Source organism: Anabrus simplex, chromosome 3 (assembly GCF_040414725.1).
Source record: "Anabrus simplex isolate iqAnaSimp1 chromosome 3, ASM4041472v1, whole genome shotgun sequence".
Taxonomy (NCBI): Eukaryota; Metazoa; Arthropoda; class Insecta; order Orthoptera; family Tettigoniidae; genus Anabrus; species Anabrus simplex.
In genome coordinates, this window is record NC_090267.1 from 107,602,960 (window position 1) to 107,630,001 (window position 27,042).

At 40.2% G+C, this 27,042-nt stretch overlaps 1 protein-coding gene across 1 annotated transcript in view; it reads left to right on the forward strand.

The window, feature by feature from the left end:
- The window catches only part of Dis3 (exosome complex exonuclease RRP44-like protein Dis3), a 403,141-nt gene that overhangs the window by 23,201 nt on the left and 352,898 nt on the right, over positions 1-27,042 (forward strand). Inside the window, exon 2 of the mRNA XM_067142669.2 lies at positions 4,393-4,563. Coding sequence (XP_066998770.1) covers positions 4,393-4,563 — 171 coding nt within the window. The remainder of the gene's footprint in view (positions 1-4,392; positions 4,564-27,042) is intronic.

The window sequence follows — 27,042 nt, forward strand, 5'->3', positions numbered from 1 at the left end:
TAAGGAAAACGAGGTGTCCATGGCAGAGATGGAGTGGGCCACTGAAAGAATGAAACGAGGCAAGGCAGCTTTAATTGATGAGGTCACCATAGAAATGATAATAGCAGCAGGAGCGATTGGTCTACAGTGGTTGTAGAGACTCTTGAGAGTGATATGGAGAGAAAAGACTCTCCCAAAAGAGAGGATGAAAGGGGCCATTATAGCAGTTTTCAAGAAAGGAGACAGGAAGCAATGTGAAAATTACAGAGGAGTGACGCTGATACCTCATACAGCTAAGATTGAATGAACCTTGGATAAATGAATAAGAGACAGAATAGAGGGAAAATTGGCAGAGCACCAGTATGGATTCAGAAGAGGCAGGACCACATTTGGCCCAATATTTACATTGCATCGAATGATGGAGAAGTATTGGGAATATGGAAAGGACATGGTAGTAATGTTTCTAGATATTGAAAAGGCATATGACAGTGTCCCAAGCAATTTGGCATGGAAAACATTGACAGAGTCACAGACTGGAAATGAAACAATGCAGGTGGTAATAGCATTGTATCAAAATTGCAAAAGCTGTGTTAGAATCAAAGTGTGTCAAACTGAATGGTTCAGAGTTTAGACAGGTTTAAGACAGGGAAGTATATTGTCTCCCTTACTCTTCATTATCATCATGGATAGAATTCTACATAATATCAAGGAGAAGATGATGGGTGAGCAAGTAAAGTATATGCTCTTTGCTGATGACATTGTACACTGACTGAGCAAATGTCATGGGATAGCGGAGCACTGATGCGCAGGTGTGTTTTGTTTGCGCACCACACGCCCCCTGTGCCAGTGGCAATTGTATAGGAGACCTTGCGAGCAGTGGCTGTGCGTGTGACAGGTGTAACATGGAACGTCGTCGTGAGCTGACACCGTTCAAACGTGGTATGGTGGTCGGTGCCCGATGGATGGGAAGTGCGATTTCGGAAGTGGTGCGGGAATTCGGCTTCACACGATCAACCGCGTCCAGGGTGTATCGTGAATGGTTGACTGCGGGTGTCACCGTCCACAACAGACGAACGACCGGCCGTCCAGCCAACCTCGATGACCATGACCAGCGACATCTGAAACTGATTGTCAGTAGTGACATATGGGCAACCGTGCAACAAATCATGGCTCAATTCAACACAAGCCGTGCTAGACACGTCTCCCAGTGGACAATCTGTAGGAACATGGGTTCTATGGGGTATGATAGCCAGCGCCGCATACGGGTGCCATTGTTAACCCAACGTCGTCAGGCACGATGACGCCCATTTGTCGCCAGTCACCAGGGATGGACACTGGAACAATGGCTTAACTTGATTGGGTCATTACAAGTTGTGCATTTTATGACCGTTTCGATGTTTAATCAAGAAGTAAGTATAAATAACCACCTAATCGATACTTTATTAATGCCTCAGGCAAATTGAATAAAATTAAAACTTACAGGACATGTTTCGACCACTTAGTGGTCCTCTTCAGCTGTATAAATAAAGAACTGGAAAGAAAAACATTATGACAATAAGCACAAATAAAAGTTCTTTGGAGACTCCTTTGATAAAAATGGAGGTCATCAGAATAGGTCATCTTGCCTCTCGTTCTTGTTTGGAAAAGATGTTTATTCTGCGCTGTCTAGAGGGTCTGACTTTGAGCGCGACCTGGTGAAGTAACGATGTGATACAGTTTGACAGTTCATGGAAAGCTCTGGAGAGAAGGGAAGTAGAGTTTTATCGTCATCTAAAATAACATGTGAGGGAGGAGGGAGATTGGGCTGTGCTTCTGCGATGTCGTGTTTGATTATATCTCTTGTTCGTCTAGTCTGTTTCATGTCTACCCATTCTAAGTATTTGCTAATATTCTCATATAAGATGTTTTTATGCTCGTTTTCGTTGAGATTCTCTTCACCGTTTTCCAATTTATCAAGAACGATGTGGATGTTTTCTAGGTTGTTCATAAGATTACCTTTATTAATCATACAGATAATTTGAAGGTCCTGTTTTATATTGGTGAATTTGTGGTTGGACTCTTTCATATGGGATCCCATGGCAGAGAATCTTTTGTATCTTTCAGCATTGACGTGTTCTTGATATCTAATTGAGAAGTTCCTTCCAGATTGTCCCACGTAAGTTTTTTTACATTGAGCACAAGTCAGCTTATAAATACCCGATTCCTGGAATTCGTCATCTTTAAGTTTATTAGCTTTATTATGACTAAAGAATCTATGTTTCGTGTTGTTGTTTGTAGAGAAGGCTACCTTGGTATTGTGTTTCTTGAATAAGTTGGTGATTTCGTAAATCTTTGGGTTATTAAAGGTGAATTTTACATATCCTTTTTCTTTTTCTGAATGCTGTTTAAGTTTAATTTGTTGTTGGTATTTGCATTTAGTGATGATTTTATTGATGAATTTCAAACTGAAACCATTATGTAGAGCCTGTTGACGAATGAAAGAAAGTTCCTTTTTTCTGTCTGTTTCTGTTAGCGGAATTTCAAAGGCTCTGTTGACGAAACTATAATAAGCTGATTTCTTTTGCGAGATGGGATGTAAAGAATCACTTTTGATTGTAGTCGGGGTAAAAGTGGGTTTCCTGTATATTTTAAATTGGAAATGGTTGTCTTTACAAATTGTTTGGATATCCAGAAAATTGAGTATGCCTTTCTCTTCTTCTTCAGCTGTAAATTTTATGTTTGGGTCTAAATTATTCAAAGTATTAAGGATACTGTGACTATCATTTATTTCCTTGTTAATTATGGCATAGGTATCATCAACATATCGAAGCCAGAGATCGAGTCCTTTAATGTGACCTACTATCTGAGTGTGTTCCAAAAAGTCGAGGTAAATGTTAGCTAAAATTCCAGAAGCCGGCGCTCCCATTGGAAGTCCATCTTGCTGATATATTTTATTATTAAAAGAGAAGAAATTGTGGTTTTCCTTAAAATTTCTTTGTATTGTGGGTCCTTAATGTTACCAAGGAATTTAGTCACTACATCTTTGAATGCGTTTAATGCTTCTTTGTCAATTTTGGTCATCGTGTCTGTGAAATTTTTATCCTTCATCAGTTTACGAATCTGTGGTCCATCAAATACGCCTTCTTTGATATTTGCATCTGATAATGAGGAAAATTTAGTAGATAAATATTGGAAGCATAGGCTACTTTTATTTAATGCTTTGACATACTGTTTCAGCTATCCTAATTTGATGTGCAAGGGTGAAAGTAGAATTTTTTCACGGTCAATCAGACTTACATTCAAGACATTTTTGGATCCTGGTTGTAGTTGTTTCCTTTCTGGCCAATTCACTGTATCCCAGTGTTTATCCCGTACCCTGCTATCCCATTTGCATAGGAAACAGGGACATTTTGTATAGCCTTTTTGTTGTCCCAGCAACAATGCAATGATCTTCAAATCACCGCAAATTTGCCACCCCAGGCAAATGCTGGGGCTGTACCTTAATTAAGGACACGGCCGCTTCCTTCCACCTCCTAGGCCTTTCCTATCCCATCGTCGCCATAAGACCTATCTGTGTCGGTGCGACGTAAAGCCCCTAGCAAAAAAAAAAAAATTGCCACCCATGCTCGTGATATTGTAATTTTTTCAAGCACCAACTTTAAGGTCTCGTATGTTTCAGACATTTTTGTGGAGTGTGCAAGTGGTACAGATGCCAAAACATTTGTATTATGAAGCAAAGTGTCAATAAAAACACGCCAGTTCCTAGGATCATACTCTTCCTCTCCCAGTTGACGTAGAAGATTAGAAACATCCATACAAAATACAAGTTCATTTTCGTGAGTATAATACTTTCGGACTGTTATCTTTGAAAGGAAACTGCATTATCAGTCGATCATAAACGTTGCATAAGGACTGGGGCTTTTAACACGTCTGTTTATTCAAGTGGTCTAAGATGAAAGACAAACGCTCAACTGTCTTATCTTTAATCCTACATACTTCGCGGTCTTTTGCGTATCTGGGGGAGTTTGTTATGAATTTACCAGGTAACCCCAACTACAAAATGAAAATTTAGACAGCAATAAACTTATAATAAAATGCAAACAGTAACAAATCAAATCCAATAATTGTATTCTAAAAAAAAAGTTGTGCGAGAACATCTCTCAACATTACAACTTACAAATTCATGCAGATACTAAAACACTGAATTGCATCAAAACTAGACGTGATAGGAAAAAAATAGCATCATTTTCGGAATCAGGGCAGCGATTTCCATAAGAATTACGTATTTTCTATTTTACCACAAAATCATGTTGGCTAGTGTAATATATACAGCTCTTTTACTAATGCGTTCAGCACTGTTGGTAAAGATTGGTCTAGATGTTATACATTTTGTACTTATTGATGTGGTAATGATTCAGTATCTTTTATTTTCAGATTGTTCGAGAGCATTATCTGCGAGATGATATATGGTGTGGGTCAAATATTTGTATCAAATGCCACCATTCAACAAAGGATTTGGTTTTGTCAGAGGAACCTGAATCAAAGAGTAGTTTGTTTACCTTCCCACACTATCTTGTTCTAGATACAAATGTTGTTCTTCATCAGGTATTTGGAATATTTTTTTATTTAAGCTTGCTTTGAAAATTTAGTTGAAATGATAGGTAGATTAAATATAAACCAGAATTTTTGTCTACCACCTGAAGTACTGGCCTTGATTGTAAAGAGGTTGGGGATGCGTGAAGCTTGATTCCTTTCCTGATATGTGTGGTGATGCTTTTCTTTTATCAATAGTAAAATGAGTGAGCGAGAAGTATATCTGTCACTTGTGCAACACATCATTGGAAAGTTTCTCACTAATAAAGATGTCAGATGGGCTGAGATTCTGACAAGGCTGCAAGCACGGTTCAGGGAACTAATCCTTTCAAAGATTCAAGGCATAATATTTTTCTGTTGGGACATGAAACTGTGGAAAATGAGTCCAATCAGTAATTGCACTAAGCAGGGGTCAGAGAACAAAACAGTTGTCTTATTTGTGGCCTTATTGAAGCAGATGGGCGCATAAACATTTCCAAAATTGTATCAGCTGTAGGAATAAGTTACAAGAGAGCTTAGTCCATCATCAGGAATGAGCTTGGCAACCGGAAAGTGTCTATCAAAAGGATCCCGTGTCTCCTTACTGAGCAACCAAAAATATGATGGTCTGGAAATTTTCCAGATGCGCCTGATTTGGTACTAGGAGAAAGAGAAGATTTCTTTTGCATTGTATCGTCACCTGTGATGAAACGTGTTTTCGTCAGTGTATCCTGAATCTGAACAAGCAAACATGGCATGGTGAAAGAGAGAGGAAGCTGTGCCGGTATAGGCCAAAAGGTGCTTATCTGCTGGAGAGGTCCTTGCAGCTGTTCTTTCGGACTCCTTAGGCATTTTATTAGTTTATTTCCTCCTTGAATGGAGAACAGTGAATGTTGCCTACTACTCCCAACTTTCAGATGATGCAAAAACTGCTTATTGCAACAAGTGACATCGGCATCCAATCCAACACGTCATTATTCTCCACAATAATGCCAGGCCAAATACTGCTGCTTTAACATGCAGTAGGCTGGAAGAAATTCACCGGACACTGTTGGAGCACACTCCTTTCATCCCAGATTTACCGTCCTGCAACTATCATTTGTTTGGACTGCTCTAAGAGGCATTGGGTGATATCGATTTGATGATAATGCTGAAGTAGAGGAGTTCGTGTGCAACTGGCAACAAACACATTTCCATTCTTTCTTTGAGGGTGGGATAAAAAAAATAACCTTGTCATTTTGATGGGAGAAATGTGTTTTTAAATGTGGAGATATGTAACAAATGTGATGCAATCGCTTAAGTGCAGCCAGTATCGAGTATTCGGGAGATAGTAGGTTCGAACACCACTGTTGGCAGCCCTGAAGATGGTTTTCTGGGGTTTCCCATTTTCACACCTTAATTAAGGCTACGGCGGCTTCCTTCCAACTCCTAGCTCTTTCCTGTCTCATCGTTGCCATAAGACCTATCGTGTGTTGGTGCGACAGAATGCAGCTTGTAAAACATGTTCCATTTGCACCTCTTGACTGAATATCCATTCTTCTTCTACTTCTGCTCAGCCTTACCCTGTGTTATACAGGGTTGGCGTTAGCTTTGCTAATATTCTTCCTCCAGATGTTCCTGTCGCAAGCATCTTCTCGTTCCCAGCCTTTCTCTCTTAGGTTTTCTATTATCTTGACCTTCCATTGTTATTTTGGCCTTCCGTACTTTCTTCTACTATTTGCCACTGAGGTTTGGGCTTTATGTCCCCACATACTTCTCTCGTTGCTGCACATGACCATACCATTGCAATTTGCCTTTCGAGAATTTTCTTCTTTAGGTATCCCACTTATACTGTTCCTCTAATGCATTAATTTCTTTTTTTTATCCTCTGGTGCCCCACACGTCTAGCATTGTTGTTTGAGTCATCAGCTCATAGACTGGTTTGATACAGCTCTTCATGCCACCCTATCCTGTGCTCATTTTTCATTTCTACATAACTACTACATCGTATATCTGCTCTAATCTGCAGGTCATATTCGTAACTTGATCTACCCCTAACGTTCTTACCACCTACACTTCACTTGGCAACCGGAAAGTGTCTATCAAGAGGATCCCGTGTCTCCTTACTGAGCAACCAAAAGTATGATGGACAATTCAAATGCTTCCATTTTCTTTCTTTCTGAGCTAGTTATCGTCCATGTTTCACTTCCATACAATGCCACACTCCAGACGAAAGTTTTCAAAAACACCTAATTCCTGTATCAATGTTCGTATTGCTGTATGAAATAATCTTAATCAATTACTACTGAACTGCATTTCTGCCACTTCCAAGTTCTTTTCTTGGGCTTTAGTAATGCGTCAGGTTTCTGCACTGTACATCATAGCCGGATGCACTACTGACTTGTACACCTTTATTTTCAGTCTACCGTTCACCTTCTTATCACAGAATACTTTGTTCACATTTCTCTAATTGAACCAGCCACATCTTATCCTGTGTTGTATTTCAGCTTTCAGCTCACCATCCCTTTGTAGGCGTGATCTCAGGTACTGGAATTTGGATACAGCTGGTAACTGCAATTCTTGGAGTGCAACCCAAAGGCCATCTTTCTTATCAGTAGTCATATATTCTGATTTTACCCTATTAATTCTCATGCCTTACTTTTCTAGGGCTTTTGTCCATTCCTCTAGCTTTCCCTTCAATTTATCTTTTACTTGGTTCACATAACATCATAACATCATCAGCAAACAGTATGTACCAAGGTGCTGGATTCTTCACAGCTTGCACATTCACATCCATAACTACATTAAATCGGTATGGGCTGAGGGCTGATCCCTGGTGTAAACCAACTCCTACTGGGATGTTTGATGTCCTACCTACCCCATTTCTCAACTGTGTCACCACTTCTTCATACTTCACCTATACCAGCTTTACATATTTTCAGTAGATCGTTTCAGTCAAAGGCATCTCCATATCTCCTGTCATATGCCTTCTCAAGGTCTATGAATACAGTCTGTAAGTCAGTCTGTCCTCCCTGTATCTTTCCATAAGTTGTGTCAATGCAAATATTGTATCTGTTGTACTATGTCCTGGCATGAACCCAAATAGTTCATCACCAATGACTGTCTCCAGGCGAAGTCGTCCTTCAGTGACCCTTTTCCATACTTTCAGCGTATGTGACCTCAAAGTAATCCCTCTGTAATTATAGTATGAATCTTTGTGTTTATTTTTTTTTCTTTACGTCGCACCGACACAGATAGGTCTTATGGCGACGATGGGATAGGGAAGGGCTGGGAATGGGAAAGAAACGGCCGTGGCCTTCATTAAGGTACAGCCCCAGCATTTGCCTGGTGTGAAAATGGGAAACCACGGAAAACCATTTTCAGGGCTGCCGACAGTGGGGTTCGAACCTACTATCTCCCGAATACTAGATACTGGCCGCACTTAAGCGACTGCAGCCATCGAGCTCGGTATAGTATGAATCCTGTTAGCGTAGTCACTAAAAGACAAATGTGGTTGCCCTATATTTTTTTAATGGCTCTTCACTGCTAGCAACCTGACTAGTTACATAGTAAAATCACCAAACATAACCTTAACAAACTAACCTCAATGTAAGCATCAATGATGGAGGTTCCCTTACCCAAGTAAGTAGGTTGTAAACATTAACATCTTACTACAACCCCTAAATACCCTCATAACCATGTGTAGAGATCTGTACTCTTTGTTCACAATCCCATTTATGTGATTACTCCAATGAAGATCTTTCCTTATAATAACACCTAGGTTGTTACAATGATCCCCAAAAGGAACTTTCACCCCATCAACACAGTAATTAAAACTGAGAGGACTTTTCCTATTTGTGCCCCCTCTAGGGACACCAAGACCTTGACGTCGGTGTGGGGCCTTGTGTACTTGTAGATCCCGAAGGCTGTGCCAGCTCGGGGTTACCCATGCTGGATTGGGTTCGGTGTAGGGCCAGACTAACAAGGTGTCCCCCGAGTTGCCTGAGAGGTGTATGTGATCTTTATTTTTCATAACTATTTCTTTCTATTCTCACCTTCTTAAATTTCACTCCTCTTCCTGTCTAGCCACCCTCTTTGCCTCGGGTAGATTAGGTTAGTACGGAGGTTTTATCCTCCCCAATCACAAGTTTCGGGTTGTGGCGAGGTGATGCGTGGCTACTGGGAGAGTAGTTCTTAGCGGCCCACCCCAATCACAGGTTTCGGGTCGTGGTGTGATGATACATGGATGTAAGTTTTACATTCCTACTTAATTATAATTGGTACCGGTTTCGACCAGTATTCTTGGTCATCATCAGCCATCAGTTGCTGTTTGTGAAGCACTAAAATACTTTAAGGAGCACTGTGTGTTGAAATTTCAGCCAATCACAAATAAGTATAAAAAATGATGCACAGGTAAACAAAATGTGAAGATTAAATAATTCTGTCAGATGCTGTTTATGAAGCACTATAACACTTTAGAGAGCACTGTGTGTTGACATTTCAATGTTATGAAGAAGTCTAAAATCAAATACTATTTTTCAGTTTCAGTTCATTAGGCATTATATAATTTTAGGGGTCAGCACTGCGTTTTGATAGTTCCAAAAATATTGTAGATGTCATAGATCAAATACATAAACATAGTACGGAGCAAGTTCTTGAAGAGTAAGAGAGAGAGATTTATTAAAGAAATAAATCATCCGTCCTCCAATGAGGGTGACCATTTGGATCCGGAATACAGTTTCAATTTCAATGGGTTAAAAATATCAAAAGATGAACATTTAATCGTTAATGCTGTTATCTTCTTTTTTCCAGGGTTAGTTGGGGAGGAATGTAACTCACGTTCTCAGGTATAGGTGGAAATGAATGATTTGCAGCGAGTCCCTCAGTATCTGTATTACTATTTTTTCTAGCTCGCAGAATGGAACTTTCAAATTTTGTAGGAAGTTCGATGTCTGACTAGGGAGGGTGCCTCTTGCTCCGAAAAGCAGGCCTGTGACAATCCACTGTGCTTCCAAAAGTTTGTGGAAATCCGATGAATAAATTTAAAAAGTTAAAGTATTAAGCCTTTAAATGCTGATGTGAGTGAAATAGTACAATATAGTTTTATATTATTTGTCGAAAGAAATAGTCCTATGTTTCAATTACTTCAAGAATCTGTTATACATATTTCTTTAACTTGGATATATTTGTACAAAGTAAGAGGTTACTGGAAGCTGCAATGTTCAGACCAGTACCTTTTAAGGTGGAAAAGCACAAGTCCTGAACTCCATTAAAGGAGTCATTTTTCACAGGGACTTAGACAGAGCCTCTGATGATGATCCCATCCGAAGCCTTGCACATTGGGGAGTTTCCGACATCAAGAGGCTCAAGAGGCGTGTCGGAGCTAATCTTCACGACACAGGTGCTTTCACACTCACCTTTGACAAACGGACTAGTTCTCCTGCTACGGTGGCCTCCAAGACCAGTCAATGTACCTGCTAAAGATATTTGTTCTCAGGTACGTCGAACCATCATGGCGTCTTGGGAATTGGAGTGGCTAGTTATCCAAACTCCCAACAAGCTGAGATCAATTAAGAAGACAACTACTGTGTGGCGGTCTTCTTTCTGACCTTCATGGAAAGAGGCTATAGTATTGTGTAGGCTGAGGATAGGTCATTTACGATCTACGCACTCTTATATCCTAAAGAGGGAAGACCCTTGTATCATTGTATCGACTAGGTGGAAAATAAATAAATACTTAGTTTTGAATCTATTGAAGTGCGATACGGACCATGAAGCTGATTTTATGTAATCCTGCAGGAAACACTCAAACGCATACTAGCTGATGACGCGACTACTGCTGATCTTGTCATCCGCTTTATGTGCGAAGTGGATTAGTCGTTGTTGAGTCATCAGTCTATAGACTGGTTTGATGCAGCACTCCATGCCGCCCTATCCTGTGCTAAACTTTTCATTTCTATGTAACTATTGCATCCTACATCTGTTCTAATCTGTTTGTCATATTCATATCTTGGTCTACCCCTACCATTCTTACCACCTACACTTCCTTCAAAAACCAACTGAACAAGTCCCGGTCTTCTTAAGATGTGTCCTATCATTCTATCTCTTCTTCTCATCAAATTTAGCCAAATCGATCTCCTTTCACCAATTCGATTCAGTCAAGGGTATATATTACAAGTGTACTGTTACTCAGGGAACACACGTTCACTTTTGATTCGTTAGTCATTTTTCAGCCTAATTCAATAAATTTTTGTTTTATTTTGTACTACGTTTCCAAATTCCTTTATTGAATAAATAATTTTTTAATTTTTTTCTATTTAAAATTTCTTTTTCACTAATTTGTTCAGAGTGGATGATTACCTCATAGTTCTTCCTCTTGAAACAAAAATCTCCACCACCACCGTTTCCTATTTGTGAAACTCACAACCTGACTTTTAACCCCATTTACCATCATACCATTGCCTACTGTCCATTTCACAACATTATCGAGGTCATTTTGCAGTTTCTTACAATCTTGCAACTTATTTATTACTCTCTGCAGAGTAACATCATCCACAAAAGACCTTATCTCTGATTCCAGTTCTTTACTCATTTATGTATATAAGAAAACATAAAGGTCCATTAATACTGCCTTGAGGAATTTCCCTCTTAGTTATTACAGGGTCGGATAAAGCTTTGCCTACTCTAATTCTCTGAGTTCTATTTTCTAGAAATATAGCCACCCATTCAGTCACCCTTCTGTCTAGTCCAATTGCACTCATTTTTGTTAACAGTCCACCACGATCTACCCTATAAAATGTCTTAGATAGGTGAATCGTGATAAACTCCTTTTGACCTCCTGAATCCAAGATATCTGCTATATTTGCTGGAATCCTACAACTTGAGCTTAGCGGAATAACCTTTCCTAAATGCGAACTGCCTTCTATCGAACCAGTTATTAATTTTGCAAACATGTCCGATATAATCAGAAAGAATGTTCTCTCTCGCTCAGTTTAATGTTATGCAGTTTTAAGATGAGAGATATGTTTTGAATGATGTAGTTTAACTAACAAAATATTTTTAATGTGATTTTCAAAAGTTCTAATGTTTACTTAGCATATACAATATCTGTCTTTCCTTTCTTTTGCATGAATGTTGTTTTCCAATTTCTTCAATAAGCAGTAAAGGAGGCAGACTTTTAAGTGTACTGGTATATTTAGCTTGAAGCTGGTTGTATCTCAAGCTTACCACATTAGGGAAACACAGGAAATGTAAAGGGGCTCTATACTAAGGAGTCAAACTAAACAGATTTCCTTTTCTTTTCTTTCCTTTCTTTCTTTACGTTGCACACCGACTGAAGACAAGTCTTATAGTGATGATGAGATAGGAGAGGGCTGGGACTGAAATAGAAGGAAGCAACTGTTGTCTTAATTAAGGTACGTCTACAGTATTTGCCTGCTGTGAAAATGGAGAAACCAAGAAAATCCATCTTCAGATCTGCCGACTGTGGGGTTCGAATGAACTATCTCCCAAATGCAAGTTCACAGCAACGTGACCGATCTGCACAAGAGACTTCACCATCATTTTCATTTCCCCTTGTCCAGCTCCTGCCAGTCTGGGGTGTTGATGGCACTTCTCCAACGTTGCCTGTCCTACTACCACTCCTCTTCAGTAATTGTATTCCAGTCCAGTCTTCTTTTTCTGATATTGTTCTTGACAGAGTCCATCCATCTTGCTCTAGGCCTCCCTCTTGCCCTCTTTACTTCTATCTTAGCCTCTAACACTTGTTTTGGTATCCTTCTCTCCTCCATCCTCATAACATATCCAGATCATCTCAGTTTATTCTTCTCCTTCCTATCACTCAGTTTTTCTACCCCTTCTTTTTCTGACCTCAACATTTCTTCCTGTGTCTCTCCTTGTCTTCCGTAGCATACTCCTCAGGAACTTCGTCTCACTGGCCTGAATTTTACTCTAATTTCTTGCCGTCTAATTCCAAGTCTGATGCATGTGTTAATATAGGGGTATAGTACATCATGTACATTATCTCTCTACATTTCATAAGAACTTCACTGTTGCACACCAGGTTCCTTACATTCTGGTAAAACTTATTTCCTGCTTGTACCCTTCTGCTGATCTCCCTATCCAACCTTGCATCTTGCATTATTTCACTTCCCAAATATTTGAATTCTTCAACAACCTCAAGGTTTTGTTCCTGATACTCCCTACTGGAGTCTGAACATAACTTAATCAATTCTTATACATTGCTTTCACTAGTTCCCTTGATTGTCTTCCACATAATTTTCTTTCCTGGTTTTCCCACACCTTTTCTCTATTAACACTATCGTATGCCTTCTCTGGATCAAGAAATACTATCACCAGATCTTTTCCATATTCCCACTGTTTTTTCATCAGTAATCTTATGGTAAATATAGGGTCTATCACTGACCTACCCTGTTGAAATCCATACTGCTCTTCTTCAGATTTCTTTCTACCCTTCCTCTCCTCCTCCTTTCTGTTATTCTCTCCAGTGTTCTGGCTACCTGTGACAATAGTGTAATTCCTTGATAGTTGATACATACCTTCCTGTTACCTTTCTTAAATACTGGTATTACTACCCCTTTACTTGCTTTATCCTCCATATACACTGCAGCAGCCTATATAACCAATGTTGATCAATAGGTCCTGCTGTCTATATCATTTCCACACACATTTCATCCATCCCTGCTGCTTTTTCTGTTTTCAGCCATTTCCACCTCTGTCATTACAGTATCACTCTACTGTCCATTTCTGGATCATCCTTATTTACCATTGCACTCTCTTCTGCATTATTTCTCACATCCAGGAGTTTATCTTTCCACCTGTTATTTATCTCTTCTAGGTATGTTGTTGTGTTTTCACTTTCTTCCTTCACTTGTTTTGTGTAGATATTTTCTTTTCTATTATTTTTTATCAGTCCATACAACTTTTTGCACTATTTACATCCTTTTCCAACTCTTGTGTGAGTCTCTCCCAACATTTTGTCTTTTCCACATTTACCACTTTTTTACACTTACTTTTAAATTCGTGAAAATCTTACTTCCCTCTTTCCTATCTCTATTTCATTTTTGCCATGCTTTCTTCATTTGTTTAACAACCTGGTTCACCTTTTCATTTCGCAAGGTGTCTCATTTTCCTTCACTTATGCTGAAGTTCTGCCACAAATTTTCTCTGCACAGCTTACAAATGTGTTTTTAAATTTGATCCATTCTTCTTCTATACTTTCGATTTCTGATATACAGATGTACTTTTTTAATTCCTCCTGAAATTTCCTGAGTTATTTTATCTTTTAATTTCCACATTTTAATTTTCTTCTGTCTTATTTCTTTTACTCTCACAATTTTACTTATTTTCAGTTTTGCTACCACTACTCTGTGGTCTCCATCAAACGCCTCGTGCTGGTAGTGTTGTTACATCCATTAACAGTTTATGATTTATTTTCTCAACCAAAAAATAATCAATAATTGCTTTTGCCCCTCTTTCACCCCAGCCATATCTAGTGATCTTTCTACTATTCTTCTTTCTGAACCAAGTATTACCCACAATCATTCCATTTCTCTCACAAACATCAATCAGCTTACCTCCCTTGCTGGTTCTTTCTCCATATCCAAATGGACCAATCACTTCTTCTTTATCAATTCTGTCATTTCCAACCTGCGCATTGAGGTCTCCCATGACTATCACTTCCATATCAGTGATTACTTCCTCGAGTGTCTCGAATAATTCTATATTTTCCTCACTGTTTCCATTTTGGGGTGCATGAACTTGGATGAAATCTTTCACTCTTTCTTCCGTCCTCAGTCGTGCTCTGATTATTCTATCACTAACGTAGTCTACCCTATCCACATTTTCAGCCAGGATTTTGTTAACAATCATTCCTACTCCATTCTTTGCCTCATCTCCTCCACTCCAGTATAGGGTGTCAGCAGCCACAGCCAGCATCTTTAACTCGTTTCTGAGTAATTCAATTCTTCCAATAAATTCACTTCTGTCTGTGGATGTACTTTCTATGGTTGAACAGACCAATTCTAGCATGGAATAAGCGTCCACACATATTGCACAGAATTGTTCGAGGAGGGCGTGGTTGTGCTGCTTGGAGTTTTCATGCTTCCCTCATGGCGTCTTCAAATCTGCGTCATTTCCCTTCAAACAGATTGACAGCAGCAGGTATGGTCCAGCGCCAAATTTTATGGTCTTGAACAAGCGTGTCCCAGGTTTGTGGCTTGAGACCTGCCATCTTCATAGTGTGTTTAAGGTGGTCCTTGTAGCGCTTCAAGGAGGCTTCATGAGGTCTGGTGCTGGAACAAAGTTCACCCTACAGGATTTGGCTTAGAAATCTGGTATCGTTCATCTGACGGACATGGCCAATCCATCTAAGTTGATGACCAATGATGGACGATTCTATGTTCTTGGCAAGTGCTTTGTCAAGAACAGCATTGTTGGTGTCATGGTTTTCCCTTTTGTTTCTAAAGATGGATCCAAGTTTTTGTTGGTGGAAACGCTGAAGCTTTTTCAAGTCATGTTGGCAAAGGGTCCAAGTTTTTCAGCTATACAGCAATGTTGCGATGACAACAGCATGATACACCATGAGTTTTGTCATCATGGTCAGGTCTTTATTCATGAACACCCGGTGTGATAGTCGGTCACCCAAATGCTGCATGGCCAGCACCAATTTTCTTCTCCACATCTTGCTCACAGTTACAGCACACAGATAGGACGCTACCCAAGTACGAAAAGGGGTTTACCTGCTCCAGTGGTGTATCTGAGATGGAGATGTTGAAATGTGGAAGGGTTGTGCCAGGACCTTGGTCTTTTGAATGTTAATGGTGAGACCAAAATGATCACATGCCCTCTTGTAGTAGTTAACTGACTGTTGCAATTCCTCTGGTGAGAGTGTAGATGATGCGGCATCATCCTGCATACAGCATTTTGGTTACCTTTGTAACCTGGATGAGCCTCCGAAAGTGGAGTCTTGCTAGGATGAAATGCTCTCCATCAAAACAATACCTAACCTCCACACCTGGGTTGTTTGTAGAAGATTCATGTAGCATGGCAGTCAAATATAATGAAAATAGTGTTGGAGCAAGCACACACCCCTGTTTCAGTCCATGAGTAATAGAAAATTCATCCGAGATTCTATTCTGATGGCACACTTGTCTGGTCATACCATCATGGAGGGCCTGAACCAGATCAACAAAACTCTGAGGACAGCTAAAGTGTTTGTAAGTACCGCCCACATAGCAGGTCTTGGAATAGCTTCACATGCTTTTTCCAGATCATAAAAAACTAACAAGAGAGGATTCTGTTGCTTTCTGCATTTTTCCTGAAGTTGCCTTGCACAGAAGATCAGATCAGTTGTGCCTCTGGAAGTTTGAAACCCACACTGGGACTCTGGGAGGACTCTCTGAGAGATAACCTGGAGGCGGTTAAGAAGAATTCTTGTGAGAATTTTACATACAATAGATAGTAGTGATATACTGTGATAGTTGCTACAAACACTGTGATCACCTTTCTTGAAAATTGTGGTGATACTGGCATTTTTTAGTTCACCAGGTACTTCTCTGAGTTCCCAAATTTTGAGGATGAGAGTGAAAATCCTTATTTTGTGTGATTGACCACCAGCTGAAATTAACTCCAGAGAGTTTCAGATGATTGAGAGCTGCACTGAATTCTTGGTAAGTTGGTGGAACTGCCACTCATGGTTGTTCGGGCTGTTGGGGCACATCACAAAGAAAGTCTTCATCAGCAGTGGAAGGGCGATTTAGAAGGGTGGAGAAATGCTCCTTCCAATGCTCCATTCAAGATGGCGCATAGTGTAGTTTACTTGTGAAGTCGCTCCGCTTATCACCAGCCGTATCCTCACGTAAACTAACAATTAGTTATTGCAAGTGATAGTAACTGTTGAATAAGTGTAATGTCACCGCCTTGAGTTAACATCATGACTCTAAAGGCAGTACAATCCAAGGTATCTTCATTTGAAGAATGAATGAACGAGTTTCAGAAACGACTGGAACAAGCGACCATGGCTGCAGGCAGGGACACCAACCGCACGGAACAACTGGACGCTCTGTACTCGGACTTCCGTGAATTTCAGGCATCTATAAGTGCTGAGCTTGAATCCATCAAGCAAGAACTCTCGGCACTTCAGCTGAGAGCTAACAAGCAAGACGAAATACTGGATGCCCAGGAGCAATACTCAAGGAGGAATTGTCTTCTTCTTCACGGTGTTAATGAGTGTCCTAATGAGGATACAGCTGTAAAGGTACTAAACACTGTGAAGGAGAAACTGAACATTGAACTGACAATGGCCAGCATTGACAGGTGCCACAGGCTTGGAGGTCGTAAGAGGACAGTGGCAGACGTAGTGGCTAATGGGAAGAGACCCATAATAGTAAAATTTGTTAGGTACCATGAGCGAGAAGCAGTGTGGCGTGCTAAATGAGCTTTAAAGGGTACCCAGTTGTTAATAACAGAGTCCCTTACTCAGACGAGGCAGGAGATGCTTCGCAAAGCCAGGGAATGTGTGGGCAGGCGAGCTTGGTCACAGGATGGATGTATCATTTTAATGGACGGTGGCGGCAAAAAGTATTTTGTAAATACACCTGCTGAACTAGATTCTGTTCTACAAAGGCTTGGTGCAGAGATGAACTGATTAGTCCACAATGGCTGTATTATACCATAGTTATCTTAGGATAGGTTTATATTATAGTGCGTGTGCCTCAGTTCAGTTAATCTTTATGTGTGTGTGTTTGAGTGCAAGTATAAGTTGGCAATACATATATAGAGATATGAAACAGCACAGCTCGATAGTGCAACTGCTTGTTATGAAGAAGTGTTTTTGTAAGTGTATTATGTGTGCGTCTGTGTGTGTGTCAGTGGTAGTCAGTGTAAGCATTTATCAGGATGTCGAGGTAAGTTGCATGATATTACTGTTATACTATTTCGTCAACATTCCGTTATTCAGCTGACCCAGAGCTCTGCACCTGTCACTGACCTTGCCAACATCCCCCTTCTCACCCCGTCACCTCTCACCACCGTGTTGCTCCTCAAACAGGCATTATCTCCCTCTACCAACTGTTTACAGTGCTGCCATGTCAACGCACTCTCTTTGGTAGCGCACTTCGACGAAGTTCAAGCCATAGTGAGGGAAAATAATATCCACATTTTTGCTATTAGCGAAAGCTGGCTTACTCCGAGCATACCCTCTGGTATGGTACAGCTTGACCGGTATTCCCTCTTACGGCATGATAGATCTGATGGCAGAAGAGGAGGTGGGGTGGCCTTGTACTGCAGAAACGACTTAAAAAGCCGGATGATATGTGTATCTAACAATGCACAGCTAGGGCCAGAATTCATGTTTGTTGAAGTCATTATTAACCAACAGAAACTCCTTATAGTTATTGTATACAAGCCGCCCAAAATAACAAATATGACTGAATTCGAAGTTCCTTTACTTGACCTACTGCCTAGTTACGAGCATATTATTGCCATAGGTGACTTCAACATTAACCTACTTACTAAAACGCACGAAACTAAACAATTTATTGACATGTTTTCTTCCTGTGATATGACCATCCTCCATTTAGAGCCTACTAATCACATTTACACAGAAAACTACGAAACACACACGCTCATAGACCACATTGTGACAAATAACCCAAACAAAGTTATAACTCATGGCCATTTACCAGTCCCAGCCATCTCCACTCATGACCTTATCTACCTATCCTACTCCCTTCGAATGCCAAAATATAAACCTAAGTATGTTATTTACAGAAACACAAAAGACATTGATATGGACGAGTTAAGACATGACGCTTACAATCTACCCTGGAATGACATACTCTTATTGGACGATATAGACGCGAAAGTAGACAAGTTTAACTCCCTTGTAATCACTCTGTACGATAAACACGCCCCTAAGCGACAGATAAAAGTTACTCGCCCATCTTGTCCCTGGCTAAATAATGAAATTAAAAACATGATGGCCCACCGCGATGCACTTTACAGCCGCTTTAAACGAACTCGTGACCAAAGTGACTTCGAAAATTATCGGGTCCTTAGAAATAGAGTTAAACAGTTCGTTAGAAACTGTAAATTTACTTACTTGCAAAACATGACTGCAAACATGAATTCTAGCAGTGCTTGGAACACGCTTCGTTCCCTAGGCATAGGGAAACCTCAGCAACAACCTCATGTGCCAGACATACCACTCGATAAGTTAAATGAATTTTTTACTGAAGAAAGAACACCACCTAATGTACTAAATTTCCCAAACTCAGTACCCGACTCTGTTATGAACCCTTTACCTGACCAAGAACATTTTACATTTTGCCCCGTTACTGCTAATAAAGTTAAAAAGGTATTATATTCTATCAAATCAAAAGCTAGAGGAGTGGATGATATCCCTATAACTTTCTTACACAACATTATTGGTGCTGTTTTACCAATTATTACCCATATTTTTAACTACTGCCTTAAATATGAAACCTTTCCTTCACTATGGAAACTAGCCAATGTTATCCCTGTGCCTAAGAAGCCTGACCCCTCCCTACCATCCAACTACAGACTAATTTCTATCTTACCTGCGATTTCCAAAGCACTCGAGCGTCTGGTTCATGAGCAGGTGTTGGAATACCTAAACAACCATTCTCTGCTAGACCAATTGCAATCTGGCTTCAAGAAGGGACACAGCACAGCAACTGCCCTGCTTAAAGTGACTGATGACATACGACACGCTATGGACCAAAGACTGCTGACAGTACTTAGTCTCCACGATTTCAGTAGCGCATTTGATACTATAAACATCCAGACTCTACTAAATAAGATGCAATCTTACTACTTCGATCAACGAACTATTAATTTCTTTTCATCGTACCTCAAAAATCGCGCGCAACGAATCATAACCCTTGATCAAACCTCTCACTGGCTAACCAGGAAGGAAGGCACGCTGTAGGGTAGTGTTTTAGGCCCATTGCTCTTTATTTTGTACATAAACGACATTTCATCTAATTTAAAGAATTGTAGCTACCATCTTTATGTGGACGACTTACAAATTTATTGTTACTGTAAGACCTCTGACTTGCCTCATGCCATAACAGGCATCAATGCTGACCTTCAGCGACTTAATGCTTACTCCTTGAAAAATTCCCTTCTTCTTAACCCCTCCAAGACACAAGCAATCATTATTGGCTCTCAAAAATTGTTGGCCACACTACGGTACGAAACTATTCCTCCAGTTATACAGAATGGTAGAGTTATTCCATTCAGCCAGACTGTGAGAAATCTTGGAGTGACAATGAACAAAACATTAAATTGGACTGAATATATTAAGAATGTGTGTAAAAAAATATTTTCGATACTCCATTCGGTTAAAAGAAACAGCGATATTCTACCTTGTAATGTGAGAGTCAGACTCATGCAAACGCTAGTGCTTCCCGTCCTCGACTACTGTGACGTCATTCTGGTAGACGCAACAAAAGAGCAGACTTTGAAACTTCAGCAAGCGCTTAATTGTTGCCTTAGATTTATATACAGTCTGAGTTATGATACGCATGTCATCCCATACTATCACACTATTTCATGGCTGAAAACTGACAAACGACGAACGTATCACATACTGATATAGATATACAGACTGCTCTCTGAAGACAGACCACTATACATTTCTTCCCAGCTTAAGTATTTGTCCTCCTTTCACAGCAGTAATACCCGCTCTGGTTCCTCCCTTTCTATTCGTGTTCACTGATCCTCTATGTACAACAATTCCTTTGTTGTGGCGGGTTCTAGACTTTGGAATTCCCTGCCAGTCAGTGTCAGAAATTCCAGCTCATTACCTAAATTCAAGTCTGCTTGCCGAGACTACCTGCTAAATGCAGCTGACTAACTTGTATGACTGGAAGATCGAATGAATGTGAGTTAGAAAAGTGTAATGTAGGTTATTATTTACTGTATAATATGATGTACTCAAACTGTATCACTACAGTGGTTAAGTGTAAGAGAGGGCCAAGAGCCCTAACTTCGCCACCTACAAAGGCATAATAAATAAATAAATAAATGAAATGATTTCATTGCTATCAGTAAGAGTGGTAGAGTTGTCGGCAGTTTTCAGTGTACCTGTTGAAAAGTGAGATGGACCATGCAGCTCTTTTATTCCTGTGTAAAAGTTCCTCAGGTCCCGAGCACCAGATCGTTTTTGAAATCCCTGAGCTTTCTGTTGCCACCAGGTATTCTTAATTTCTCTTCTCTATGTCTGACATGTTCCTTTGAGTTCTAAAAAATTTACTTTCTTCGTGTTGGAAGATGGAACGAAGATGGGATAGATAGGCTTCCCTTTTTTGCGTTGATGAAACGCAAAATTTCCTCATTGTCGTCAGATCAGTCTTGTATCTTGTGCTTTACAAAACCAATTGTTTCCTCGGCTGACTTCATGATTATCGTGGCCCATTCTTTCTGAATGTCATTTGTGCTAACTGGGTTAACTCTTAGCTGTACATTGATCATATTCTGAAATTCTGTGGCAAAGGGGTGAACTTTCTTCTAGTAAAGAATTGGAGATGTATAGGTGGTTTAGGGCGTATGGAGATCCTGAGTTAAATAAGGAGCTTGGGATCAGTCCAAAAATGATTGTTGTTCTGGTAATAAGTATGTCCTTCTTATCACATTACCATGTAATGACATAATCAAGAATATGCCAATGCTTGGTTCGAGGATGTATCCACATGGTCTTGAAGTGGTTAGGCAGTCAAAACTGAGTGTTGGTGATGAAGAGTTCATGTTCTTTACATAGCCGAGAAGCAATATTCCATTTGCATTACAATTGCCAACTCCTTGCTTGTATGTTGTATGTATGTATGTATGTATGTATGTATGTATGTTGGGTATTCAACCCGAAGGCTGGTTTGATCCTCCACAGCTCCGTCAACAGCTGTCATAAATAGCCTAGGCGTCAGTGAAGAGGCGTACTAGGGAAATGAGGAGTGAGGTAATTTCCCATTACTTTCCTCACCGAGCCAAAAGTTGCTATTACGTATCAGTCTGCCAAGCCCACTGAAATGCATACACCAACCGACCCTATGAGCGATATTTTCACACCATTCATAACAGGGACTGGCTGCATAAGAAATGGTATTACTAGCATCACTCATACCTCAGTCACTTTCATATTGTCGAAGCCAAGGATGAGACTGAGACAGGTCAATGAAAGTAACAAATTTGATATAGCCCACACCAGAAGACATAGTGCACTGTAAACATTACATCTCGCCAGCAAAGACATACTTACCCATCATATTTTTCCATAGCCGATTATTTCTACCAATTCTGGCATTGAAATTGCCACGGAGTGAGAGCTTATCTGCAGATGGTACCTTGGTGATGGATGTGCTCAGCTGATTGTAGAACTCATCTTTTACATCATCATCAGTATCTAAGGTTGGGGCATAGGTGGATATGAGTGTCATAAAAATACCTCCTGAGAGTGGAATGCGAAGAGTTATAAGTGCTTCCCTGATTTCAGTGGGAGTAAATTGGTGAGTTCAGTCTTCACAGCGACTCCCACACCATGGCTGCGATGTTCTTGCTCCTCCTTTCCCTTCCAGAAGATGGTATATCCTGAACCAAACTCAGTAATTTTGCCTTCTGTGGACAGTCTAGTTTCACTCAAAGCAGCAACATCAGTGTTGAGTCTAGAGAGCTCATGGGTAACACGAGCTGTTCTTCTTTCAGGCCTGTCATTATTTGACACATCAAGTCAAGTTCTCACCTTCCATGTTCCAATTTTCAGAGTGTGACTCTTTTCTGCTTTTGATTTCTGACTGCATGAGGGGTGTCTCGCTGGGTGCGGCCGCCTAGCCGGACATATGTTGTGAGTTCCGATGTTTAGCCCAGGTTTTCTAGGGCCTTGCCCATGTGGGGTGGGCAGCAGTATTCCTAAACAGGCCTGCCCAAACACAGATGCAGGACTGAATTCCTGAGTAGTCACAGGGTCTCAGGGAGACGACCATCACACATCTGCTGCCAACATGCAGGTCCGAACTAGGGACTTCCATTTTCACATGTAAACCTGCCCCCACCATCCATATCCCATTGCTGCTGGTCTTTGGAAGTAGTAAGTGACATTTGGAAGAAGTGCCACTGGTGTGGGTTTGTTTAGGGTGGATCTCAGTTTGCCAGAAAGTGACCCGCGCCCTGTGATCTTGGAGCCGTGTTCTGCGGCACATATGGAATGAGGCATGCAGGATCAAACACAGAAATTGCAACAATCTGCCGCAGACTCAAAGTATTACTGAGGTGCGCCTTCACAGTCATTTCGTCTGGCATGACCTCCTCTGTCTCCTCGGCTGTTGGGAGCCATGAGAGTAACAGATTCCTCCTCCACCCTTTTCGCCATTGGGCCAAACACTTAAGAGTTCTCATTGTCATTTCCTACACTGAGGGGACCGTCAACCTACCTAAAGGGACTCATCTGCCCAAAGCCATTGGCCCCTTTAGGGAGTCGAGTTATTTACCGCTGCCCGACACTCGGCGTTGAGTTGCTGGCTGCACGGACTTACACCATTACCGTAGCGGAATATCCGGCCAGAGAGAATGTATAGGGTGTATCCTCTACTCATCCTCTTCATTCCCTTTCCCCTCCACTTGACCTCACTCAGTCCCATTATTGTAACACTTTCTTTCTCCATAAAATCATTCAAATCTGATTTTCCCGTCAGGGCCACAGCATTTATTATTCTCACCTTCTTAATATTATTCGTTGGTTGCCCACTTATCACAGCTCCCCCAGCACAAGGACTGCGTGACACTTTTAGCAGGGTACGCCCTAACCTTTTCTGAGGCTGATAATTCACCACCACTTATTTTAGGCTAATATTACAATGGGGTTGCCACTTCCAAAGGCATTTTAGAGCTACTGCCAGCAATTTTCAGGCTGTCCCTTACATGGGGAACAAACACCCTTACAGCCGCCTTAACATGGGAAACATGAATAGTGTACTCATACTATTCCCCGAGTACTGTGCTGCATCTTCCACAATCTCCACCTTTCCAAAGTCCATCTTTTCCTCTGTAGATTCCTTTGAGGTCTTCACTTGTAACCCTGAGCTTGGACCCTGATCAGATGCTGCACACAGAGTCAGTGTGCTCTGGGACTCACACAGGCAGGGGCGCTGTCACTCCGTGGGCAGGGCTGCCTCTGAAGATGGTCCTTACCTGCTACCTGGGACTTAGTCTCCCAAATTAGACACAGTTTGGACTCCAGCCAGTGGACAACCCACTTACCTGTGTATGGATCTTCTGTTCTTCAATTATATAGATAAGAACTGGAATTGGAAATGTAGCAGCTCTGGCCTTAATTAAGGTACAGCCCCAATATTTCCCTGGTGTGAAAATAGGAAACCACAGATAACCGTCTTCAGGGCTGCCGTTATTAGGATTCGAACCCACCATCTCCTTAATGCAAGCTCACAGCTAAGCAACCCTAACCGCATGGCCAACTCACTAGATTTTAAATTGGATGAAATACTTGTATATATGTAAATTTTAAAGAAGGGATGTTCTTATAATCATAATATGCAAAGAAATAGAAATAAATGAATACAAAGGGATAAACATAATTTACTACATTAAATATTAGTTCATTTACTGTACATTTTAAGGAAGATCTGTAACAACAACAACAACTACTACTACTACTACTACTACTACTACTACAAAAACAGCAAAAGCAAAATAATGCAATAAAGAAATAAACACCATTTACAATATTAAGAGTCATTTCATGGTCACTGTATTACAAAGTGGGTGGTATGAATAAACATCTGTATTTAGTCTGTTGGAAAAGGCCACATTTCCACTTTTGACCAGCTCATTTTTTTTTTTTTTTTGCATGAATACCATCTACTGACGTCAACTCATCTTCCCTGCGAAAAAGCCACTTTTATATCGCTTCTCTAACGTGTAAATATAGATTACAGATCAATAAAAATGGCCATATCTCTGAAGAAATAGCCTTCTCTAGTGCTCTTTGCTGGTAGTTTCTCTTGTTACCACCTTGCTGTGCTCTTAAGGGACCTAATGAAGTTTGTTCTTTCTTTGATAAATATTTCAGAGAAGATATACCTGTTGGTGTAGATGAACTACATATTTTTTTCTATGGCTCTGGTGGCCAAAATAAAAACACTGTTGTTTGTTTTTATTTGTCACAGTGTCATCTAGAAAATTCGGAAGGATTTTTCACTATTTTCTAGTTAAAGGCCGTTTGCTTTTGCCATGTGACTGTGCCCTTGGCACGGCAAAAAGGCTAATGTGAAAGAAGGATAGGATCTGCACTCCTGATATTAATTATCTTATTGCCAAAGACTGAAGACATTATCGATTATAATAGTTAGTGGCCAGTGAACTACAAGAAACAGTACTGTCTCTAAGGTCTGTAGAAAAATTCTTAAAGATCAAAAAGTGTCATCACGTTTTCCAATATGCAAATTGGAACCAGGACATCAGCAAGTATACAACTCAATTGATGGGCTACTAAAGGAAGAATTTTGACTGATGAGCAATTCAATTAGTGATTTCTGTCTGGTAGTGTGTTGACCACCTTTCGCCCTGATTATGGTTCAACAGGACACTGACCGAGCTTGATAGCTGCAGTCGCTTAAGTGCGGCCAGTATCCAGTAATCGGGAGATAGTGGGTTCGAACCTCACTGTCGGTAGCCCTGAAGATGGTTTTCCGTGGTTTCCCATTTTCACACCAGGCAAATGCTGGTGCTGTACCTTAATTAAGGCCACAGCCACTTCCTTCCCATTCGTAGGTCTTTCCCATCCCATTGTCTCCATAAGTCATATCTGTGTCCGTGCGACGTAAAGCACATAGCAAAAAACAGGACACTGGAAGCGTTGGAAAGCCATCTTGATCCATAACTGCTGCAGAGCCTCCCATTATGCACAGAAATTTCGCATAACAGTAACAAGGGAGTGCACATCCCTCTCGACAGCATCCCGGATGTGCTCGGTAGGATTGAGGTCAGATGACCTTGGGTGCTAGGCAAGCATCTTTATGCCCATGGGTGTTAATCGAAGCAATCAGCCACAATTTGTGTGCGATATGAAAGTGAATATTATTGCTCTAAGTGTAGGTCTCCTGATGGTTGTTCAAGGCAGTAAAATAGGAGAATATGATCTGACAGCAGGTTCCTGTTTTGTTTGCCGGTGAGGGACATTGGCAGATGCATCAGGGGCCATATTGCATTTCACTTGAATAGTCTACATGAAGATATCACCATCACTGACCTTCACAATCACAAAGAATGGGTACCGTCCACATAATCAATACTTTATTATGTCTTGCTACTATGCAGTACCGGTTTCAACCTACACAGAGGTCATCCTCAGCTGGTCATGAGATCTAAAGCTAACTTAATACATAAAAAACATTACCTAATCTAATGAAGAATGTCATATGGTATGAGTGAAAATCTTAAAATATACATTGATATGATGTGTCTTCTGGTTTAAAAAACAAGCGTCGATATTCTATGACATGTATATGTTACATAAAATTCTGGTGTACTGTTCATGATTAATAGATAATTTGGTGAAATACAATTTCTACACTTAAAATGTTTGTAGCATTCTTGAGGTACACTTTGAAGTTTAGTTCATATTGGTGAATCGTTGCATACGTTCGTTGGTATGTTTGTACTAAGCATTCTAGAACATTCTAGGATATGGATGTGATAAAAACTAATAACATATAAATTGTTAAAATACGATAAAATGTTCACTGTCTTCTTGTAGTACGCTTTGAAGTTATATTAATGTGGTAAAGCGTTATGTACGTTCACAGGCATGTTTGTACCAACAATGTTCAACGATGTGTATTGTTTATCTTGTAAGTTCATATAGTTAAGAATGTTAGATGATTTACATTTCCTTAGTACTAATCTCGTTAAAAGATATTGAGTAGTACCAAGAAAATGTAAATCATCCAATTTGTAGTTTTGTTGTTGGACATGCAGTAATATAGTACTGTTGACTGGTCGAATGTGTAGGTGCAGATGCTCCCTCTTTGTAGTTTTGTTGTTGGTCATGCAGTAATATAGTACTGTATGTCCAACAATAAAACTACAAAGAGGGAGCATCTGCAACTACTCAATATCTTTTAACGAGATTAGTACCAAGAAAATGTAAATCATCCAATATTCTTAACTATATGAACGTACAAAATAAACAATACACATCATTGAACATTGTAGAATGCTTGGTACAAACATGCCTGTGAACGTACATAATGCTTTACCAACATTAGTATAACTTCAAAGCATACTGCAAGAATACAGTGAACATTTTATTGTGTTTTAATGTATTATATGTTATTAGTTTTTATCACATCCATATCCTAGAATGTTCTAGAATGCTTAGTACAAACATACCAATGAACATATGCAACGATTCACCAATATGAACTAAACTTCAAAGTGTACCTAAGAATGCTATAAACATTTTAAGTGTAGAAATTGTAT